The sequence below is a fragment of the Pipra filicauda genome, unplaced genomic scaffold (genome assembly GCF_003945595.2).
Source record: "Pipra filicauda isolate LSUMZ 115617 unplaced genomic scaffold, ASM394559v2 scaffold879_size60776_pilon, whole genome shotgun sequence".
Taxonomy (NCBI): Eukaryota; Metazoa; Chordata; class Aves; order Passeriformes; family Pipridae; genus Pipra; species Pipra filicauda.
In genome coordinates, this window is record NW_024105063.1 from 24581 (window position 1) to 46161 (window position 21581).

At 58.2% G+C, this 21581-nt stretch overlaps 1 protein-coding gene and 1 pseudogene across 1 annotated transcript; both read right to left on the reverse strand.

Moving 5' to 3' along the window:
* Positions 1–1133: 1133 nt before the first annotated feature.
* LOC120325192 lies at positions 1134–21377 on the reverse strand (annotated as a pseudogene).
* On the reverse strand, positions 13810–18875 carry LOC113996512 (serine/threonine-protein kinase pim-1-like). Its single transcript, XM_027737620.2, has 8 exons — positions 18353–18875; positions 18215–18265; positions 17643–18009; positions 16827–17003; positions 16405–16558; positions 15325–16216; positions 14958–15070; positions 13810–14453 (listed from the first exon to the last, which is right to left on the reverse strand). The coding sequence occupies exons 1-5, from the start codon at positions 18860–18862 to the stop codon at positions 16452–16454; spliced, it is 1212 nt and encodes a 403-aa protein (XP_027593421.2). The 5' UTR covers positions 18863–18875; the 3' UTR covers positions 13810–14453; positions 14958–15070; positions 15325–16216; positions 16405–16451.
* Positions 21378–21581: the final 204 nt, after the last annotated feature.

Below are 21581 nucleotides of genomic sequence, written 5' to 3' on the forward strand. Positions count from 1 at the left end.
GGAGAAAAGGGGGGCTGGGACCTCCAAAGTGAGCGAGGAGGGGGCTGAGACTGTGAAACCGAGCAGGGCATAGGGGAAGAAACACCCCCAAACCGAGTTGGGGGGGAGCTGGGGACGGTGGGGATGATGGGAAAGGGGTGGGAGAGGGGAGAAAAGGGGTGTTGGACAGTGGGCAGGGGGACAGAGGGCAGGGGGTTCCCACATGGGTCTCCCCTGACCCCCATCACTTGAGCCCTGGAGCGGTTCCCTGGGGCTCTGGGAGGGGGTAGATCCGCCCTGGGAATGTCCACTGCTTCTGTAACCCTTTGTGTGCTTGCTCTGGTGACGATTGCCCACATGTGCCCAACCCCCCTGTCCGTCCCTGGGGGGCTGATGGGGGGACTCCCCCACTCAGTAACTGGTGCTGCAGCAGCTGTGGGGCAGAGGGGGGTGGGAAAGGGGGGTCCGGGGTGGCCCCCTGAGCTCCCAACCTGCTGGGGGGGCTGAGGGCTGCTGGGGGGGCACCCCCTGCCCTGTGTCCCTGCACACCCAGGGCTGTTCCAGGTCCTGGGAAAAGCTGAGTGAACGGCCCCGACCGGGAGAGGTTCCTGCCCGGGTACATCTCCAACTGGGAGCAGCTCAGGCACTTCAGCAGAGATTTGGGCACCTGGGGGGGACACCCCGTGTGGGGAGACCCAGGCCAGGCACTGGAACAGCCAAGGGGAGTTCCTGGAGAACAGACAGGATCAGGGGACATGAACTGCTGGCACAACTACGACAATGTGGCCCTGTTTGCCCGGCCTGGGAACCCCCATTTTTGGGGTAATCTCCCCAAATCCTCCCAAATATTCCCCTGGATCTCCAAATGACCCCAAATCCCAGTAAAATGGTGGGGCTTTAGATGTCTTTGTTGAATGTCTTTGTTTTAAATTCAACAAATCAGCTCTTCCCACTGAATTTCCCAGGTCAGTTTGTGACCCCATGGATGTTTCTCCCACTGTGTTCACCCAGGTGCCTGTGGGGAACCAGGAGGATGTGGAGACCACCAGCCAGGTGTCTTCCCAATGTGGGAAGACATCACTTCTCCAGTGGGTGATGGAGTTGGAGCAGCAGACAAAGCTCTTCCCACAGTGGAGGCACCTTTAGGGCTTCCCTTACTGGTGGGTCTGTTGGTGTGAGGTCAAGGCAGAGCTCTGGCTGAAGCTCTTCCCAAACTCCCCACACTTGTAGGGCCTCTCCCCGCTGTGGATGTGCCGGTGGCTGACGAGGTGGGAGTTCTGGTTGAAGCCCTTCCCACAGTGGGTGCAGAGGAAGAGCCTCTCCCCTGTGTGTGTCCTTTCATGCAGGAGGAGATTCCCGCTGGTCTGAAACCTCTTCTTGCATTCCAAGCTCTTGTAGGGCCGTTCTCCAGTGTGGGTGCGCTGGTGGCAGATCAGGTTGGAGCTGCAGATGAAGCTCTTCCCACATTCCCCACACATGTAGGGCCATTCCCCGGTGTGGGTGCGCTGGTGGCAGATCAGGTGGGAGCTCTGGCTGAAGCTCTTCCAACAGTCCAAGCACTTGAAGGGCTTTTTCCTGGTGTGAGGCTGCTCATGGACATCCAGGTCAGGGCTCTGGCTCAAGCTCTCGTCGCCTTCCTGGCGCAGGGTGGGTCTTTCCTCCTCAGAGCACCCTGGGCTGGCTTTGGAGACCCTCCTCCTGGGGTACCTTCGTGGCTTTCCCTCCCCGCTGCCTTCCTGCGCCGTGGAGCCCTTCAAAACGGCCTCTCCCACCAGGCTCTGCCGGGGGGATTTGTCCTCCGGGCTCTCCGTCCTCAGCTCGGGGCCTGGGGCAGGAGGGAAGAAGGACAGGGAGGGGATTTGCCTCCGGCCCAGAGGGAAGGCCAAGGACATCCCCCCAACTCCGGCCCCGGCAGGACGGCGGCAGCAGCGGGGTTGTCCTGCAGCCGGGGGCGATGCTCAGCTGGGAGATACAGGACAAGACAGGGGCAAAGGGGCACTGACTTCCTCCTCACCTGCCTGGGGGTCCTGGGGCATCTTCCTCTTCCTCGCAGCCTCCTCCTCTATTCGGCCAAGGTTTGGGAAGGAGAAATCCTGCTGTGTGGGGAAAAACAAAGGATGAGTGCTTTGGCTGGGGGTTCCTCCTGCCCAAGGCCATCTCTAGATGTTACTGGGCGGCTTCTGGCCAAGAAAACCTCCAAACCACCAAGATTCAGCCCAAAACAACCCTCTCAGCAGTGGAGTTCCCCCTCGCTGGTCCATCCACTTTGGGGTTCTGGGGTCCCTCCTGGGTGGGCTGCTGGAGGTCTCACATGTATTGGGGAACCCCCTCTCCAGGGTTCCCGCCCTCTCTGGGCTGCCGGAGATCCCGGGAATCCCAGGGGTCCTTCCTTTATGGGCTCCTCACTTTGCCATTCTGGGGATCCCCCTTCTCTGGGCTGCTGGGGGTCCCGGGGGTCCCGGGGGCTCCCCTCTCCGGGGTCCCTTTTAGGGTGGTCGGGGGGTTTCGGGGTCCCAGGGTCCCTTCTCCCCTGACTCTCGCCTTCGGGGTGCTGGCGATCCCAAGGTGTCCAGCCCTCTCTCCAGGCTGCCGGGGGTCCCGGCTCCCCCCACAGTGCTCCCCCCACTCCCCCCTGCCTCCCCCCTCCTCTGACGGAGTTCCCCCTCTCCGGGCCCCCGTTTCAGATTGCTCAGACTGCCCCGGGCCTGTCCCAGGGGTCCCCAAAGCCGGTGGGTTTGTCCCGTGTCCCCCCCACTCCCCGCCGGTATCCGGCGACCGCCACGTGGCTCCGGGGACCCAACATCCCCCTGCTCATCGTCGGGGCTGTGCCGGGAACCCACCCCGGGACCCCCAAAAAACACCTCCCGGGGATCCCCAATATCCCCCCAAGGGGCATTTGCGGCTCAGCTTTGGGGTCCTGCAAGACCCAAACATCCCCCTCAAGATATTTGGGGCGAGCTCCCCCTCCCCGGTCACCTGCGGGATGCGGGGGGCGATGCTCCCGGGACGCGGGGGCTGCGGATACAGCGGGCGGTGCATCCACGTGCGTTCTTTCTCCTCCTCCTCCTTCCCCTCCTCCCCCTCTCCCTCCTCCTCTCCCTCCTTCTCTTTCTCCTCCCCTCCTATTCCCACTCCTCCCATTCCCGTGGGAGCTGGGGCAGGTCGGGATGGGGCAGCGCTGGGCTCTTGGCCGCTCCCGCCCGCACTCGGCCCCCGCCGCAGCCGCCACGGCCGGGACGGCGCGGGGGGGCCCGGCCTGGGCACCCCCCACCTCCCCTTTGCCCAAATTCCCGTCCCGGGGGGCGCTGGGGCCGAGGGGGGACCCTGGGGGGGTCCGGGGGGAGCGCTGGGCGCTGCGGGTCTGGCTGGCAACTGATGAGTCATCAGCGCTGCGCGCTCGGATTGGCTGAGCACTGCTTTGGGGGTGGGGCTGCAGGAAAGGGGGTTCTTTGCAGGGGAAGACATTTGGAGCTGGAAGGACTCCAAAGCTGAGCCGCAAATGCCCCTGGGGGGGATCGGGGGGGGTCCGCGGGAGGTGATTATGTTTTGGGGGTGTCCCGGTGGCGGTTCCCGGCAGAGCCCCGGCGGTGGGCGGGGGGATGCGGGGTCCCCCCCGCGGTGGGGGTTGGTCTTGTTGGAAATGATCCAACTTGCCCAAAATTTTCGTCAGTGGCAGCAGTTGACCGGGTTTCTTTTCACGGGCTCTTGTCGCTTTGATCTTTAAAGCACCCAAACTTGGAGTTTCTCTGCACTGGCTCTGATGAGCTTCCATAAACAAAGCCCGAGGGAGCTGAAGATTGGACATCTGGGATCTTAAATTCATGGTCCTTCAAGGACCTGTTGGAGGAACCAGAAGGTCCAGAGGGGATTTACAAAGACATTTCAGCCTAAGAGTTGGAGACTCTGTGTCTGAGGAGGAGTGCTAAGAGGACCAAAGAAGGTGGACCAAATTAGCCAGTTAAGGATAGACTACTAATTAGAGTCTTAATTAATGAAGAGAATTCCTTAGTTCATTCATTGGGGTAAATTAGAAGCAATGAACATGAATTTGTTTGTTTGTTCAAATGTAGAAATGTGTGAAAAGTCTGGAAAGGGACAGGTGTGGCTGGAATGATTGGCTCCCTGTCTCTGGGAGCCAGAACAAAGCAGTGCCTGGCTCACCAACACTTCCCAGGGGCGTTGGAGGGTTTCATTTCTTCCCAACGATTTTCAGGGACAATTCTTGGTGAGCCAGGTGGGACAATGCTGTCGACCCTCCAGGGATTCCGGGACCCTGAGGACTCCAGCGAGCAGTGAAAATATTCTTCTGGGAGATCTCAGTCCCTGGATCTGGTGAGTTCAAAGCAAGATCCCTGGAATTTTATTAAGGCATTGCTGAGCATAGAAAAGGTATACCTAAGCATCCTAGAAATGGAGCTCTAGAACAGAATAGAATAGAATTGGGTTGTGAAAGTGATGCTAGAACTGTAAAAGAAGGAGTGTGATATTTGGCTTATGAGAAGAAATCCCTACTGACTGAGTGAAAGGGGTGGGTTCCAGGCCCCAGGTGTGGTTCAGGGGGTGGGTTCCAGGCCCCAGGTGTGGGTCAGGGGGTGGGTTCCAGGCCCCAGGTGTGGGTCAGGGGGTGGGTTCCAGGCCCCAGGTGTGGGTCAGGGGGTGGGTTCCAGGCCCCAGGTGTGGTTCAGGGAGTGGGTTCCAGGCCCACAGATCAGTCACACACAGAGCTCTTGCCCATAGAGCTGCTTTGGGGAGGGCTTTGCTCAGGGAACTGTGTTTGTCAAACCCAATGGTCAGTGCTGGAGAAAGTGAAGTGTTTGGGGAGTGTGTGTTACTGGGAGTGTGTGTTATAGTATTAGAATCCTGTCTGACTCGGGGATGCCCATAATAGATATAAAAAAGAAAAAATTCACTTGCTGTAAGTGTTAAATGCAGTAGTTTGTTCTTGGGTGCATTTTAAAGCATTTGGTGCACATTAAATATTTGAAGGAAGGTAAATTGCCACAGCAGCTGTTAAGCTGGGATTGTGTGTTCAGAGCATTCTTTAGTGTCAGCTTTAGTGTTTGCAGGGGTTGGATTTGTGTTAATTGTGCCGATATTCAATTAGTGATTAGTGAATTAGAGATTCAGTTTGTGGATTATAATACGTTTTTTCAGTTGCTGTTGTTTTGTCAGAGAAAAGAGAAGTGAACTGAAATCTCTAGATTTGTTCTTTGAACTGAGCAATAGTCAGGGTTTGGGAAGGTGTGGTTTGATGCCAGGGAGCAGCAGCAGCTGGGGAGGTTCCTCCAGCTGCAGGGGAAGGAGGCAGAAATGGTCCCAGTGAGAGAGGAGCAGAGGAAAGGATTTGGGTTTGGAAAGCTTTGGAGGGTTTAGTGTGAGAGCAGGGATTTGGAATGTGCGTGGGGAAGGGACAAACAGGAGCTGCCACAGCCTGGACTCCCCCCAGGGCTCCCGGCCAGGCAGGAAGGCTCCTGCCCTTGGAAGGTGTGTGGGGGCCCAGAGGTGTCATCCCCAGCTGAACCTCTGCTCCATGGACACTGGGGAGGGAGAACATGGATTTCTTGGGAGATCCTGGAGTGGCGTGTTGGGTTTGAAAGAGGAGGAAAGGACAATTTAGTCAGAAACGATTCCTGTTGTTGGTGGCATAGGGCAAAAGGAAAATGGGCCTTTCTTTCAACCATTAAAATTTGGAATTGGTAAATGGGTGTTGGCCCTTCAGTTTCTTTATGTGCCTGACTGTGCTGTACCATTCCTAGGCAAGAGATGGATTTAGTGAGTTAAATGACATTTGAAAAAGGGAAAATCCAAGTTAGTGGGTGCAGCTGCTCTGTCATTCCTGGGTTTTGGTGTCATTGTGTCACTCAGGGGTCCTGAGGAGGGTGAAGCCCTTCTGTGCAGGACATGGAGATGGTCCCTGGCCTGTCCAAATGCATTAAATGCTGCTGCTGAAGGAGCCCCCCCAGTGATTTTATCTGCATTAAACCCCTGGAGCCCACAGGCACCTACTCCTGCCTGGACAGTAACCAGGAGCTTCCTTGGACTGGTGTCCCCCAGGAAGGACGTTTTCCCCCCTGTTTCTGAGGCTTTGAATAGTCTTTGATCAATAAATATTTCTCCATGTGATTTCTCCTTGTGGTGTCTTCTTGAAGCCTGAAGCAAGCAGAGGAGGGGATGCCAAAGATCCGCCCTCCCCTCTCTATTGTCACTCTGCACCCCCCAGGCCCTTCCTCTGCAGTGTCCTGTCTCCCTGGACATCCCCCCTGGAACTTGTGCCCTTCCCTGCTGCCATGGGTGGGCACACCCCCCATCCCAGTCATGTTCCCAAGCACTGCCAGGGCCACCTGGGTGACCAGCAGGACATGAGTGGGGGTGGCTTGTGAGAGAGTCCCCAAAGGCTCCCTGTCCCCAGAGAGCAGAGCCACGGGGACCAGTGCAGGTCCCCCAGCAGGTCCCACTGCAAATGGCCCAGTTTGTGCTCCAGGGAGGAACAGGCACGGACCCAGCTTGGGAGAAGATGCTCCAGGAAAGCACCAAGAGGGTCCAAGACACAGGATTTGGGGCAGGAACACACCTTAGTGCCCCCTCACATACATGTGGTGTGAGTGAGAACAGCCCAGGGCAGAAACACCCACCTGCCCGGGGGCCCCAGCAGTGGGTCAGCACCAGGCTGCAAACAGGGCAGGGCAAAACTTGGCCCTGCAGACCCCACAACCGAGGCCAAAGAGAGACCAGCCAGGCCACCACCCCCAGCCCAGCCTATTGCACCTCCGGCCACAAGAGTGGGGACCAAAGCTGTGCTTCTCCTTCCTCCTCTGCACCCAGGAGCCACAGCCCGGGGCACGATCCTGCCCCCAGCAGCACAGACTGCCAGGTCCCTGAGCCCCTGGGGCAGGAGCTCCTCGGGGTGCAGCCCCTGGGCCCTGCAGCACCACAACCTCCTGTAGGGCTGCCCCTGCCTGGGCTCCAACTGCCCAGCACGAGGGAAACCAGGAGCCAGAGAGCAGAGCTGGGGGCCTGCAGAACATCAGCATTCCCTGCCCTGCACAGCCAGGACAGTTTTCCAGAGCTCACTTAAAACAGCCCCTCCAGAACTTTCAGGGTGTTCCATAGGGCCAAGTCAGTCCCAGGATGATCCCAGTCAGTCCCAGGATGATCCCAGTCACTCCCAGTGGTCTCTCCCAGTATATCCCAGTTGCCCCCAGCTGCCCCCCCACCCCGAGCTGCCGTCGGACGCCGCCCCCCAAGATGCTGACGGGGGTCGGGGGCTCCGTGCTGGGGTTCCTCTGCCTGGGCCTGCATGGAATGAAGGGGCCAAGGTGACACTGCAGGGCCTCCTGGAACCAAAGAACCCTGAGACATTTGGGAACCTCCTGCAATCAAGGGACAATTGGGAGCCTGCAGGGCCTCCTGGAAAAAAGGGACCCTGAGACACTGTGGAAACTCCTGGAATCCAGGGGCCTTTGTGACATGGGGGCCTCATGGAACCAAAGGAACCTGGAAACATTTGGGAAGTTGTGGAATCAAGGGACCATTGTGACACTGCAGGGCCTGATGGAATTACAGGCACACTGGGACACTGTGGCAGGACATTCCCCCCTGGAATGGGACCAAGACAATGCCCTATTTGCAAATGTATCAGTGCTGGGCTGAGAGGGGCCCAGGCCAGGCCAGGAGATGTTGGAACCAGTCTGGGTTCAACCCTGAATTAACATCCTGATGGTGAGGCAACCCCTGGAGTCCAAGGGCTGTCAGTCCATCACTTTATACTATAAAGTTCCAGTCCCCTTTCCCAGGGGCAGGTTCTTCCAACATAACCCCTCTTGGGGTGTATGGTTGGAGATTCCCCCCTTGGCTGGGGAACCCCCCCAAGGTCAGTCCTCGAGGGTGAGCAAAAGAGATCTCCCCAGGAGCCTTGGCCTGCGGGAATTATCAAATGTCTACTTAATAGTTATTAATTTTTTGCCAGTTTTAGTATAATTCCTTCAATTATATTGTACTTATCCTGTACTACTGGTAGTTTTAGTGTTTTATTGTGTAGTAAATAATTCTGATTAAAATTTTTTGTCTGTTCATCTGTGATAATGATGAGTTCATTTTATATCAATATATCTGATTTTCCATCATTAAAACCTGCAGGACAAAAGTGGTTCAATCACAGCTCTGTAATTCCTTAAATTCCAACCCTTGGCATAATCCAGGGCTGAGATTGGATCCAGCCGCCCCCAGGCTCCTCTCTGAGCAGGAGTTTAGAAAGCCAGGGAGTCCTTTCTGCACCTCGGGACTCAAGGGCAGGACTTCTTTAATGAACTTTGTCTAAGCCTTCCACTGCCACCGGCAACAGGGGATGACAGGGAAAAGGGAGGGGAAAGGGGAGAAAAGGTGGGAAAAGGGGGTGAGACCCCTTCAGCTGAGCGGTTGAGGGGGTGGGACCCCCAGAGCAGAGCACGGGGAAGCTGTGGTTTGATGGGATGATCAGAAAGGGGTGGGAGAGAAGGGAAAAGGGGTGGGATCCCCAAAACTGAGTGTGAGGGGGGTTGCGACCCCCAGCCTAAGTGGGAGGGGTTGGGAGCCCCTGGCTGAGCACGGAGGGTCTGGAAATTGGGGGGACGTTGGGAAAGAGGAGGGAGAGGGGGGAAGAGGGAGGTGGGACAGAAGGTCGAGGGGTCCCTTTGTGTCCCCCATCACATGAGGCTTGGAGGGATTCCCTGGAGCTCAGGGGGGTTGGATCCACACTGGGGGAGTCCCTGTCCATCCCTGGGGGTCTGATGGGACACGTCACAAGACCCTGCCCTTAAAAGCTGGGGCTTTTCTCGTATAAAGTGCTGGACTGTCAGTCAGGTGTGTCCAGGCTGTGCCAGCCCAGCAGCCTTGGAGAAGTTCTCAGGGGTGTCACCTGTTTGTTCCTTTGCCCGGGGATTTTCCCAGCTCTGCCACATCTTCCCCTCTCTCTCAGGATGTTTCCCTTTGGAATTGAGGAGTCAGGCTGGTTTCAGCATTATTCAACCCAAAAGCAGCGTGACTCCCCTTCTTCATTTCCTGCCGGGGGTTTTGCAAACAGGGCCTTGTTGGAGTTGTTTTACCCCGTTCCAGGCAGAGCATCCTGCTACAGGACCCCCATGGGACCCCCTACGCCCTGTCTCACCCTTTCCCTCACTGTCCCACCTGTTTCTCACCCTCCCTGCAATCCCCTGCTCCCCCCACAGCTCGGTTTGGGGGTGGCCCCCTCCCCCCCCTGCTCAGTTCAAGGTCTCAGCCCCTTCTCACTCACTTTGACGATGCAAAGCTCGTCCCTTTTCCCCCCTCTCCCACCCCTTTCCCATCAGACCCCCAAACTCCAGCTGCCCCAGTTGCTCCCACTAAATCTGGGAGTCCTACCTCCCCCTTTCTCTCAGTTTTGTGGGTCCCACCCCCCTCCTTCTCCATTTGGGGACCCCAGCTGTTCCGATCCGCTTCGATGCAGAGGGGAACCAGGTTCTAAAACACTCCCATAAGCCAGGTTAAGGCACAAACGAGGCCAGATGCTGGATCCCAAAACGAGAATTCCACTTTGTTTTGGAACACAAAAGAGCAGAGAGAAAGAAGGGAGATAGGGCAGTGGGACAAGCTAAGGGGAACTGTTAAAAGCACAGGACAGGAGTTAGCAGCACCAGGAAGTGCCGCTGCCTTGCAAGCTGGTAGATCTCTGCTGGGCTTCTGCCCTGGTTGCCTTGTAGCCTCCGAGGAACGAACCCAACCCGCAGGGGAAGGGGGTGGCAGCAGCTCCCGCAGCAGTCCTGCAACAGCTCCCCACAGTCCCCGGGCACGGCCTTAAATCCCCTCGCCGTGGGACCCCTGGATGCCCCCTGGCCCGTTCACCCGGATCCAAGTGTGATAAACTGAGAAAATGATTTGGGCTAATTAGGAGAAAACAGTGTAAAGTCAATATGACGTGGAGAGAGAAAAGAAAAACAAATCGTAAAACTTAATTGGGCCCCTATAAAGAGATAAAACAAGTTACCTCCCTTTTACCTTGTGTAGGATTTCTAGTGAAGGAATTTTGTTTAGTTAGCTAGATAATAGCACCTTTCTTAAAAATTTATAACTTTGTATAGATAAGCAGCGAACATCTGCTGAATGTCTGACTTGACAATATATTACAGATGCTTATAGATAACATTCCTGTTAAGAAAAACATCTGTTGAATGTCTGACTTAACAATATGTAATGTTTATGCTTATGTATAATGAATATTCATGAAGTAGCTGGAAATAAATGTAGAACAACTGTCTTCTTTGGGTGTGACAGGCGTTGGGAGTTGTTGAACCCCTTCCCTGATCACCCAGCACTGAATTTGCTTTTATCATATAATAAAATTCTGATCGGAAATTGCCCGACTGGGTTTCTATTTCTCACACAAGCAAAGGTCTCCTGGCACCGAGATGGGCCCCGAGTGTCCCATGGCTGGTTCCCCGGTCTCCAAGCGAGATCCGCCTGGCACACCTTCTCCCATTTTTGGATTGTCACAAGTTTTTCTCTTGTTTGCTCCTCTGCCTGCCTCTGCTGGCTTGCTGGGTGCCTCCTGGAGCTTTTGCAAGGAGCTCGGCTCCTGCAGCAGCCCGGCTGTGGCACCAAGGCTTTGGAACTCTGCTAAGGGAAAAGGTGAAGTTGCTGTTGGGCCAATGTTCCACTGCTACTGCTAAGGGAAAATGTGAAGCTGCGGTGGATGGGGAGGATGTGGAGTTGCCCTGGAACTGGTCCAGTTGAATTAAAGTGCAGGTTGAAGGGTCGGTGCTGTTGCTAAGAGAGCAGCCCTGTTGCCGGGGAGCAGCCAATGGGGAGCTGCCCAGAGGCAGCCAATGGGGAAGCTGCGTGGTGGCGCGAAGGGCCAGCCAATGGGAGACTGCGATGGAGCCAAGTGTAGCCAATAGCCAGCCAATGGGACCCCGAGCGGACGGGCAGCCAATGAGGAGCTGTGGCCGGGAAGGTGCTGAGGGACTGCGCATGCTCTGGGCCAGTGCCCGTGGGGGGCTTTTCCCAATTGTCCCCTGTTCAACTCACTTCAGCCTCCAACCCTGATAATTCCTGGCATCCCCCTGTCACTGCAGAGATCCACGTGGGTTCTGCACTTGACCGCCCTGGGGGAGGGGGTGAGCAGGGCATAACCAAGCTCAGGTGTGGACACCTGACATTTCTGGGGGTACCTAGAAGAGAAGCTTTGGGCAAGGTGACTGTGGTTAAACCTGTCTGGCCATCCAGGGACAGCCAAGTTGCTCTCTCCCTTCCCCTCCTCAGTCAGACAACAGGAGAAAAGCAGGGGAAGAAATCCTTGGTCAACAGAAAGGGAGATTAACTGGAGAGAGGAAAGCAAAAAGCAAAGGCCACGTGCAGAAACCAAGAAAGCCCCTGGGAGGCAAGAATTCAGTCCATGGAGAGGTTTCTTTGGAAGACAAATGTATTAATGAAGGACATCCCCGTCTGTCCCCTGCCCACTTTCCTTTCTGCCTTCCTTTCTCTCAGTTTATTGCTGATCATGCCATCCCATGGAATGGAATATCCCTTGGGTCAGTCCAGCCCAGCTGTCCCAGCCATGTCCCCTGTGAAACACTTGCCCAGCAGAGCCCATTGGGTGGGGGTGGTTGCAGAGACGCTCCCTGTGGGGCCAGCACTGCCCAGGGACAGCCAAAGCCTTGGGCTGGGACCAACAGCGCTGCAGCCACGAGCACCAACCCAGCAGGACAGGGGCTGCTCTGGGCAAAGGGAACTGCAGCCCAGCCACAGCCAGGGCAGGGCTGCTCAGGGGGCTCTGCCAGCCTCTGGTATTCTGGGACTCAATGAAGCTTTTCCTTGGAGAGCTCTTTGAAGGCCCAAGTGAGAGAGAGGCAGAAGTGCAGCTGTCAAATGCAGCAGGATAAACACAGCAGTTCCTGTGAGGAACATTTCTGCCCTCAGTCTGGGGAAGGGCCTGTGAGGTCCCTTCTCTCTGCAGGAGCTGATGGCTCAGCCCGTGACTCAGGGCTGGGCCAGGGGCTCTCCAGCTGCCCCTGCCCTGGCCTGTGACAGCCCAGCACAAGGCCCCTGGCTGGCACAGGCCCTGGGAGATCCCCTGTGCCTGAGGGCCTGGGCTCCCTCCAGCAACGGGGCTTCTCTTTGGGCTGCCCCGTCCCTCGTGCTGAGCGCAGGATGGGACAGCAGCAGGCACAGCTGGGCCCTGTCTGTGCCCGCAGCTGAAAGGAGCAGCCTGGGCACAGCACGGGGAGGCTGCTGCTGGCAGGGCACAGCAAAGGGCCCGGGCAGGCTGGGCACTGGCACCCCCTTGTCCTTCCCTCAGCGTCACCCCCCCAAGGCAGTGCCCCCGGCAGAGCCCTGAGCCAGGCGGGAGGGACAGGATCTGCCTTCCCCGGGCTGGGGGTCAGGGCTGGGCCTTTCTGCTGCCTCCAACCAAGCCAGGCTGTGCTCAACATCTCAGCTGCCTGCACAGAGCCTTTGCCTCCCTGCACTCACGGCCCCCAAGGATCTGCTGGAGAGTCCCTGGGGAGGCTTTGTCAGGAATGGCCCTTGGGGGGCTCCTGAAGGCTTCAAGGGACTGCAGGGTTTTCCAAGGCCTTTGGCTTTTGCTTTGGAATCTCGCAGAAGTTTGTGCAACCCTGACCTCCAGTTCTCTGCTCTAATGAGTCCCTGAAGAGGCTTGGTCAGGAAGGGCCCTCAATGGGGCTCGGTAATGCTTGAAGGGACTAAAGGTTTATTCAGGTCCTTTGCCTTTCCTTTTGACTCTGAGTCTAGGAGAGGTTTGATCAATCATGGTCTCCAATTCTCTGCTTTAATTAGTCCCTGGAGAGGCTTTGTCAGTAGGTCCTCCAGGGTTTTTAAGGAGCTTTGGGATTTCCTTTGGAAACTGAGCCTTTGAGAGCTTTGTGCAATCATGGCCTCCAATCCTCTCCTCCAACCAGTCCATGAGGAGCCTGTCTTGGGAATGGCCCTCAGTGGGACCCATTAATGCTTTGAGATACTTTGGGTTCTCCTTCTGACTTTCACTTCTGGACAGGTTTGTGCAATCTCCCCTCAGTACCTGAGGTTCAAGGACTCAGCACCAAAAGCCCCCCGGGGCTCATTCAGATAAAGCAAGTCCTAACAAACCACGGCCCTTCCTGGGATTTTCCTCCAGTCTAGACAGTAAATTAGGAATGTTGTCCCATGGAATCAGGGGACCATTGTGACACTGCAGGGCCCCAGGGAACTCTTTTGCCTGCGACGAGGGTCAGCACAAGAGACACCGACACCAACTTTGGAGAACAAGTGTGTAATTTTACTGCAGTGCAAAGCAGCAAAGAATGACAAAAGGCTGAGCTCAGTAACGCACCTCATCGTTCCTACCAAGAGTGCCTGGAGTGAGTAGAAAAGCTCCCTGCTCAGTTGCCCTCATCTGTTCCCCTCAGCCAGGCCCGCCCGGCAGCGGGGGAGCCCCGGTCGCAGCCAAGGGTTGGAGAACCCCTCCCGGGCCCGGGAAATCCCACCCAGGGCGTCCACTCGTAGGGGAGGGCTCCATCTGTGCTGGGAGGGGGTCCAGCTTTTCTGGCCTTGCAGAAACAAGCTCACAGAGCTACGAGTGTGCAAAACCATCTGGCTCCCTTCTCCTCCTGGGTTCCACCCACAGCCTGGCCAGGGCTTAAGGGGAAAACCCAGGCAGTCAACCTGCCCCATCTGCTGCCAAACAAGGCCACACATCCACTGCCAGGGCCTTGACCACTCTCTAAAGACAGGAAGATAAAGATCACATTTTGCTCACAATCAGACATAAGATTTGATTAATCAACACATACAAATATCATTCACTAATGAGCTGAGACTCACAGATCTCACTAATAAGCACATTTATTTTGTTCAGGGGCAGATACACGGGGAGTCTTTCCACACTGCATCTTTGACCAACAAACATACACAGTTTTAGCTAAGGAGCAAATACAGGGATAAACAGACTGTTAGGTTGGAAGGTTCATCTAGAGCTCAGCTTTGGCTCAGGGCCTGTTGTTCAGCCTCAGCACTTCAGTGACAGCCACACAGGGCTTTACACGACACACACAGTTTCCAGATTCATTAGATATTCTCCCTTACTTAAGACATAGATGTTACTTTACTTTACACAGTCACCCCCCCTATTGCAAGTCCTTAGTTGGTCCTTTGGGGTCTCCTTCAGGGTTCTCTGGGGGGATTGCGGACAATCCCATTTCCAGTGTCCATCTTTCTTACAGGATGCACAGGGACTGCTCCCAAGTCTCCTGGGGGGATGTTTGAAGCAGGCTGCCCATGCTCTCGTCCTCTTCCTCTCCCCGGGGCACCATTTCCTCAGGGATTTCTTCCAGAACTGCAACTCCAACCTCCAACAATGTCCCCAAATTAGACTGATCTTGTCCCTCAGCTTGATTTTCCTTTCCCGGCTCACACCAAGGGCTCTGAGGGTGCTGCATTCACACCACAATCTTTCTGCCCTTTCACAGGTTCTGCAAAGGGAAAAACACAGCACCAGACATAACCTCCTTCCACTTCTGTTCCCCTTCTCAAACAGCATCAACTGCAACAATGGATTCTAATTCAGTGTTCCAGAACAGCCACCCATTGATTCCAACACTCCATTAAATTCTCCCTGGGAGCTGTTCCTCCGGGGGGACCGCCAATCTTCATCCAATATTGCAAAATGCAACCAAGGGGGGACTTCTTCCAAATTCCCCCTTCAGATTGCCCACTTCCCAGCTCTAAACAGTAGACCCAAAATGTTACAATACAGAAACAAATACAAGTACAGAACAATAGTGATCCATAAAACAAAGCCAGAGACCAAATTCCAGAATACCAAAGGACCCACCCAAAGGGCTCGAAGATCCACAGGTCTCAGATGAGCAGGATTCCCAAAATACCAAAGAACCCCCCAGTGCGCTGAAAGATCCATACGTTTGACATGGGCAGGATTCCCCAAAAGAATGCCTTGTTATCCACTGGGATCTTACCTGTGTCCCAGACTGGGCTGGGGATCTGTGCTCTTCTGCAGCAAAGTCCTGGTGCTGGCGTGAAGATCCAGAGATCCCTCGGATCCGCGGGAGATCAGGCAGAGGTGTCCTGTCTGGGGGCCAAAAATGATACCCAAAAGCTGCTGAGATACAGCTCGAGCAAGCTGAAAACTAAACTGTCATTTGGGGTCATCCCAGATCGATTGGATTTCAGCAATTACTCAACACAGGTGCCACCTCCTCCAGCCAAGCCCAGGAGATCAACCTCCTCAGCAGCTGCAAGAGCGGGATGTTCATGTGCCTGCTGCCATCTCCCCAAAGCCATTATCCCACTGCTGCTGACAAGATGGGCAAGATGAGCATCTACCTCCCAAGATCTGCTGCCGCAAGAAGAGCGTGTCCCAAAGGATGTCCTCAGCCTTCTCAGAGGGGACGTCAGATCCTCTCCAGGGATGGTCCCAGCCCTTCCCAACCCGGACTGGGCACCAGCTCCAACTCTTCCCTGGAAAACAAACAACAAATTCATGAACAGAGATTACAAACCAAAAGTGGAAACAAGAAAAAAAGGTAAAATGTTAACCTTCTGTCAGGGTTCTGAGGAAGGCCCAAGCCCTGCAGGCCAAAGGAAAACCCCCCCTCCTCCAGCTGAGGAAAACCCAGGCCTTCTCCCTGCCCTGCTGCACTGGCCCAAAGAAAGGCTCCTAAGCCAAGGCAGCCCAAGCCTTTCCTGGCCTGCAGCCCAAAGCAGCTGGTGTTCTGCAGCCCCGCCTTTGCTCCCCCCACGGGGGTTTGTTTTTGGCAGGCTGGCTGCCCCTGCCCCAGCCCCGCCCAGCAAAGGGGCAGTGGCAGAGGCTGGGGGCAGAGCCGGGCTCCCATTTCACACCCAGCCCAGAGCACCCGCCCGCCCTCCTGCCAAGAAGCAGCTTGGCAGCCGGCTGAAGAATTCCTCAGGTTCCCCATCAGCAAAGGGGGAACCTTCGGTGCCCAGCCAGGCTGAGCAATGCCCGTGTCCGGGAGCACCCCCTGGGTGTGGACTCATCTGCAAACGGCGTGTGGAGCACGGCTTGGAGGAAGGGGCCAGAATCAAAGGCCATCCTCTTCAGCTCGCCGGCGTCCAGGTCAACTGAGAGCTTGTCATCCCTGACGTCGTCCTCGATGTCTCCAGCAGCAGGCCCACCCGGCACAGCTTCTGCAGAGGCCCCTTCTCCTTCCCTGGGGGCCAGACCAGGCTGTCAGCGTTCTGCCGAGGGCCCAGCTGTCTGTGAAGCGGGACGAGCAAAACCAGGTTGGATGGTGGCCACCAGCACTTGGGAGACCGGGTCTGCAGCCCAGCTCCAGCACAAAGAGGGGCGTGTTCCCATGGGATGACCCCCCCCAGTGCTACAGGCTGACAAAAAAGTCTGGTTTCCTTTGGTTCTTATTGCCAAGAGATGTGTGGAGGTGTTACCTGCCAGGCCCCTGGATCAAAGGGAGCACGTGGATCTCTCCCGTCTTCTAGGGCAGGGGAATGCCCTGCACCCAAGGATGGCACAACAGGTCTTCCAGTGCTGGCCTGTCCGAGGGGCGGATGGACAAACACCACCTGATAAGGTGCTGGCAGCCTGGGGGGAAAATGGCCGGTCAGTTGGAGAAGGATCCTGTCCCCTCTGTCCCACTGTCCACGTGCCCAGGCTGTGCTGGCTGTGCTCAGAGCTGTGCCCAAACTTCTCCATCGATTCTCCCTTTTGGAGGAGAGCAGGATGGCAGGACACAGGCCACCTCCTCCAGCCACCCATGGGACACAAACAGCTTCAAGAGCGGCGTCCTCGTGAGCCCGCTGCCCTCTCCCAACACCGTTATTCCCCCCGTGCCACAAAGATTGGTATCCACCTGGAGAGACCCGTGCTGGGAACGGGAGCTGGTCCCAGATGGTGTTGGTGCCTTTGCGGAAAGGGTGCTTCCCGCAGACCATCTGGTAGAGCAGGATGCCCAGGGACCAGATGGTCGCCTCCTCGCCGTGGTAGCGCTTGAGGTAGATCCACTCTGGCGGGCTGTATGACAGTGTTCCTACGGAATACAGACGCAGTTCAGCAGGTGGATGCTGCCTGCTCCCAGAGCCTCACCCCAGCAGCCCTGGCAATGTGGGGCCTGCCCCAGTGGCACACGCTGTGACCCACTGCCTTCTCGCCGGCCCCTGACTCTTGGTTACAAACTCTGGGTTGGAGAAGAAGCCGCTGGTGTCCAAGAGGGCAGCGGAAGCCCTGGCAAGGCCCAACCATTTCATGCAAGGGAAAAACCCACCCAGTGGTGGGGAAAAGCCGTGCCTTCTCCCCGCCCCACTGCACTGCCCCCAACAATTCATCATAAGCCAAGGCAAACAAGGCGAGCGGAGCAGCCCAAGCCCTTCCTCGCCTGCACACCAAGCCAGCTGGTGCACAGTTCTGACCCCCTTCTCTGCTACCCTCACGGGGGTTTTGGTCAGGCTGGCTCCCCCCTGCCCCAGACCCAGCCTGGGACAGGGTGGGTGGCACAGGCTGTCGCCAAGGCCGGGGCCTGTCTCACAGTAACCCCCAGCCCCATCCAAAAGCAACTTGGCTGAAGAACTAATCCTGTTCCCCCTCAGCCAAAGGGGCAATCTCCGGTGCCACACCCGGGCATGGCCATGCGATGCCCGGCACCAGGAGCATCCCCCGGCTGTGGGCTCACCTGCAAACTGGGTGTAGACCGTGTCCTTAAGGAAGGTGCCACATCCAAAGTCGAGGAGCTTGGCCTCGCCGCTGGCCAGGTGGAGGAGGATGTTCTGGGGCTTGATGTCCCGGTGCAGGACGCCGCAGCTGGTGCAGTGCCGCACGGCCTGCAGCACCTGGCGGAACAGCCCCCACGCCATCTCCTCCGGCAGGAACCCCCACGCCCTCAGTAAGCGAGAGAGGTCCTGAGACGGCTCCGGATGCTCCATCACCAACAGGAACCCGTTGGGGAGCTCGAACCACTCCAGCAGCTGGATGACCCCAGGGAAGCCATTGGACACCTTGTCCAGCAGCACGATCTCCAGGGGGGCCCGGGTGCCGTCGGGCTGCGGGGGGACCACGGGGTCGTCAGTGGGGCTGATGCCGTGCCTGTCTGCCTGCTCCCCCTCGGCCAGCCCTGGATGCTCCCCGTCCCCCACCGAGCCCACGCCCACTCTCCCTCCAGGTGTCCCGGCGGCTTCCACCCTGCCGGGCCTCGGCTCGTCCCCGCCCGTCCCGCCCCGCTTTCTGCCGCTGGCCCCGCTCGCTCACCAGCTCGCCCCAGCGCCGGATGCCATCCCGGGACACGGCTTTGATGGCCACCTGCAAGCCGAGGGGAAGGGCGGGTTGAGCTCGCCGCCCGTCCCGCCCTCCTCCTCCTCCTCCTCCTCCTCCTCCTGCTGCACTCACCGGGGCTCCGTCCGCCAGGCAGGTCCCCGCGTAGACGCGGCCGAAGCCGCCGCTGCCCAGCAGCGAATGCAGCCGGTAGCGCTCGTGCAGCGGCTCCTTGGCCTTCGGTGCGGGCGAGACGTGGCCGTCAGCGTTGGGGCCGGGGCCCGGCACGGCCCCCGAGCGCCCCTCAAGCGGCCCGGGCCGGGCTTCCCCAGCCGCAGCGGGCAGCGGCGGCTCGCTGCCGGCGGCCGGGCTGGCGAGCGGCGGAGCTCTGGCCGGGGAAGCCGCCGAGGAGGCGGCAGCGGCCGCGGCGCCCGCGGCCCCCGCCGGCCCCGGCAGGCGCCGGGCTCGAGCCAGGCGGAGCCAAGGGGCGGCGAGGCCGAGCCCGTCCCACAGCCAGCCCCACAGGAGCGCCCAGCAGCGCCACAGCCGGCGCGCCGGGAGCCGGGCGAGGGCGAGACCGCGCCGGGCCGCCCAGGGCCGGGGACGGGGCGGCCCCGCCCGGCACAGGGGAACGGCCGGGGCCATGGCCCGGGCCGGCAAGGGGAGGGGGGACCGGGAACGGGACAGGGACAGCGGGAGTGGGACACTGGCACAGGGACACCGGCAATGGGACACCGGCACAGGGACACTGGGACAGCGGGACACCGGGAGAGGGAGAGGAGGACGAAGAGCTCGAGCAAGGAGAGCCCGAACAAGAGTCAGAGCGAGAGCGCGTCGCTACAGTCGCTGCTGCTGCCGCTGCTGCTGCCGAAGCGCAGGGGCCGTTGGTCCGTTGGTCCGTTTGTCCGTTCCCCGTTGGCCCCCGCGAGCCCCGGGGGCAGCCCCGGCCGCTCCGCTCCCAACCAGCCCCGGCCGCAGTCACGGAGCTCCCCTTCCTCCCGCCCCCACGCCAAGACCACGGCCTTTTGGAGCTGCTTCACTTTAGTTCAACTTCTTGGCTGCCAAGTTTGCAACTTCCCGCCGCTGCTCGGACCCCATCCCGCCCGCTCGGCCCGCGCTGCTGTCGCTTCCTCCCAGGCCAGCCGGGCTCGGCACTTGCCCCTCAACTTTGGCAAGGGCTTTGCTCAGTGAGGAGCCCCGGCACGTCCGGCCAGCGCCAGGCAGAGCCAGCCCCGGGGGAGGGCAGAGCAGGACGATCGGCAGGGGAAATGCAGCCCTTTGGGGTCAGCGCTGCTCCCCGACCACACCAGGGCTCTTCCTGTTTTCCCGCCTGGTTTGAGGGAAAATCGGCGGCTGCAGAGAGGATCAAGCAGAAGAGAATTAGAAGACTCTTCTTGCTGCCCTTTGGATGCCAGTCCCTCCTAAGAAATGCAGGCTTAATTTGGAATGGACACGATGGAGCAGCTTTTTCAGCACCCAATATTTAACAGCTGCCTTTCAGGGGACAATGGGAAAAGGGGGGAGAACGGGAGAAAAGGGGGGCTGGGACCTCCAAAGTGAGCGAGGAGGGGGCTGAGACTGTGAAACCGAGCAGGGCAGGGGGAAGAAACACCCCCAAACCGAGCTGGGGGGGAGCTGGGGACGGTGGGGATGATGGGAAAGGGGTGGGAGAGGGGAGAAAAGGGGTGTTGGACAGTGGGCAGGGGGACAGAGGGCAGGGGGTTCCCACATGGGTCTCCCCTGTCCCCCATCACTTGAGCCCTGGAGCGGTTCCCTGGGGCTCTGGGAGGGGGCAGATCCGCCCTGGGAATGTCCACTGCTTCTGTAACCCTTTGTGTGCTTGCTCTGGTGACGATTGTGCACAGGTGCCCAAGCCCCCTGTCCGTCCCTGGGGGGCTGATGGGGGGACTCCCCCACCCAGTAACTGGTGCTGCAGCAGCTGTGGGGCAGATGAGGGTGGGAAAGGGGGGTCCGGGGTGGCCCCCTGAGCTCCCAACCTGCTGGGGGGGCTGAGGGCTGCTGGGGGGGCACCCCCTGACCTGTGTCCCTGCACACCCAGGGCTGTTCCAGGTCCTGGGAAAAGCCGAGTGAACGGCCCCGACCGGGAGAGGTTCCTGCCCGGGTACATCTCCAACTGGGAGCAGCTCAGGCACTTCAGCAGAGATTTGGGCACCTGGGGGGGACACCCCGTGTGGGGAGACCCAGGCCAGGCACTGGAACAGCCAAGGGGAGTTCCTGGAGAACAGACAGGATCAGGGGGACATGAACTGCTGGCACAACTACGACAATGTGGCCCTGTTTGCCCGGCCTGGGAACCCCCATTTTTGGGGTAATCTCCCCCACATCCCACCAGAAACTCCAAATCCTCCCAAATATTCCCCTGGATCTCCAAATGACCCCAAATGCCAGTAAAATGGTGGGGCTTTAGATGTCTTTGTTGAATGTCTTTGTTTTAAATTCAACAAATCAGCTCTTCCCACTGAATTTCCCAGGTCAGTTTGTGACCCCATGGATGTTTCTCCCACTGTGTTCACCCAGGTGCCTGTGGGGAACAAGGAGGATGTGGAGACCACCAGCCAGGTGTCTTCCCAATGTGGGAAGACATCACTCCTCCAGTGGGTGATGGAGTTGGAGCAGCAGACAAAGCTCTTCCCACAGTCGAGGCACCTTTAGGGCTTCCCTTACTGGTGGGTCCGTTGGTGTGAGGTCAAGGCAGAGCTCTGGCTGAAGCTCTTCCCACACTCCCCACACTTGTAGGGCCTCTCCCCGCTGTGGATGTGCCGGTGGCTGACGAGGTGGGAGTTCTGGTTGAAGCCCTTCCCACAGTGGGTGCAGAGGAAGGGCCTCTCCCCTGTGTGTGTCCTTTCATGCAGGAGGAGATTCCCGCTGGTCTGAAACCTCTTCTTGCATTCCAAGCTCTTGTAGGGCCGTTCTCCAGTGTGGGTGCGCTGGTGGCAGATCAGGTTGGAGCTGCAGATGAAGCTCTTCCAACATTCCCCACACATGTAGGGCCGTTCCCCGCTGTGGGTGCGCTGGTGGCAGATCAGGTGGGAGCTCTGGCTGAAGCTCTTCCAACAGTCCAAGCACTTGGAGGGCTTTTTCCTGGTGTGAGGCTGCTCATGGACATCCAGGTCAGGGCTCTGGCTCAAGCCCTCGTCGCCTTCCCGGCACAGGGTGGGTCTTTCCTCCTCAGAGCACCCTGGGCTGGCTTTGGAGACCCTCCTCCTGGGGTACCTTCGTGGCTTTCCCTCCCCGCTGCCTTCCTGCGCCGTGGAGCCCTTCAAAACGGCCTCTCCCACCAGGCTCTGCCGGGGGGATTTGTCCTCCGGGCTCTCCGTCCTCAGCTCGGGGCCTGGGGCAGGAG

Excerpts from the sequence above, each read along its gene's own strand:
- LOC113996512 (XM_027737620.2), bottom strand. The coding sequence starts at position 18,862 with ATGGCCCCGGCCGTTCCCCTGTGCCGGGCGGGGCCGCCCCGTCCCCGG. Across the intron at positions 18,010-18,214 it reads TCCGGCGCTGGGGCGAGCTG|CCCGACGGCACCCGGGCCCC; the intron begins GTGAGCGAGCGG and ends GTCCCCCCGCAG. Across the intron at positions 17,004-17,642 it reads GGTCTACACCCAGTTTGCAG|GAACACTGTCATACAGCCCG; the intron begins GTGAGCCCACAG and ends TGTATTCCGTAG.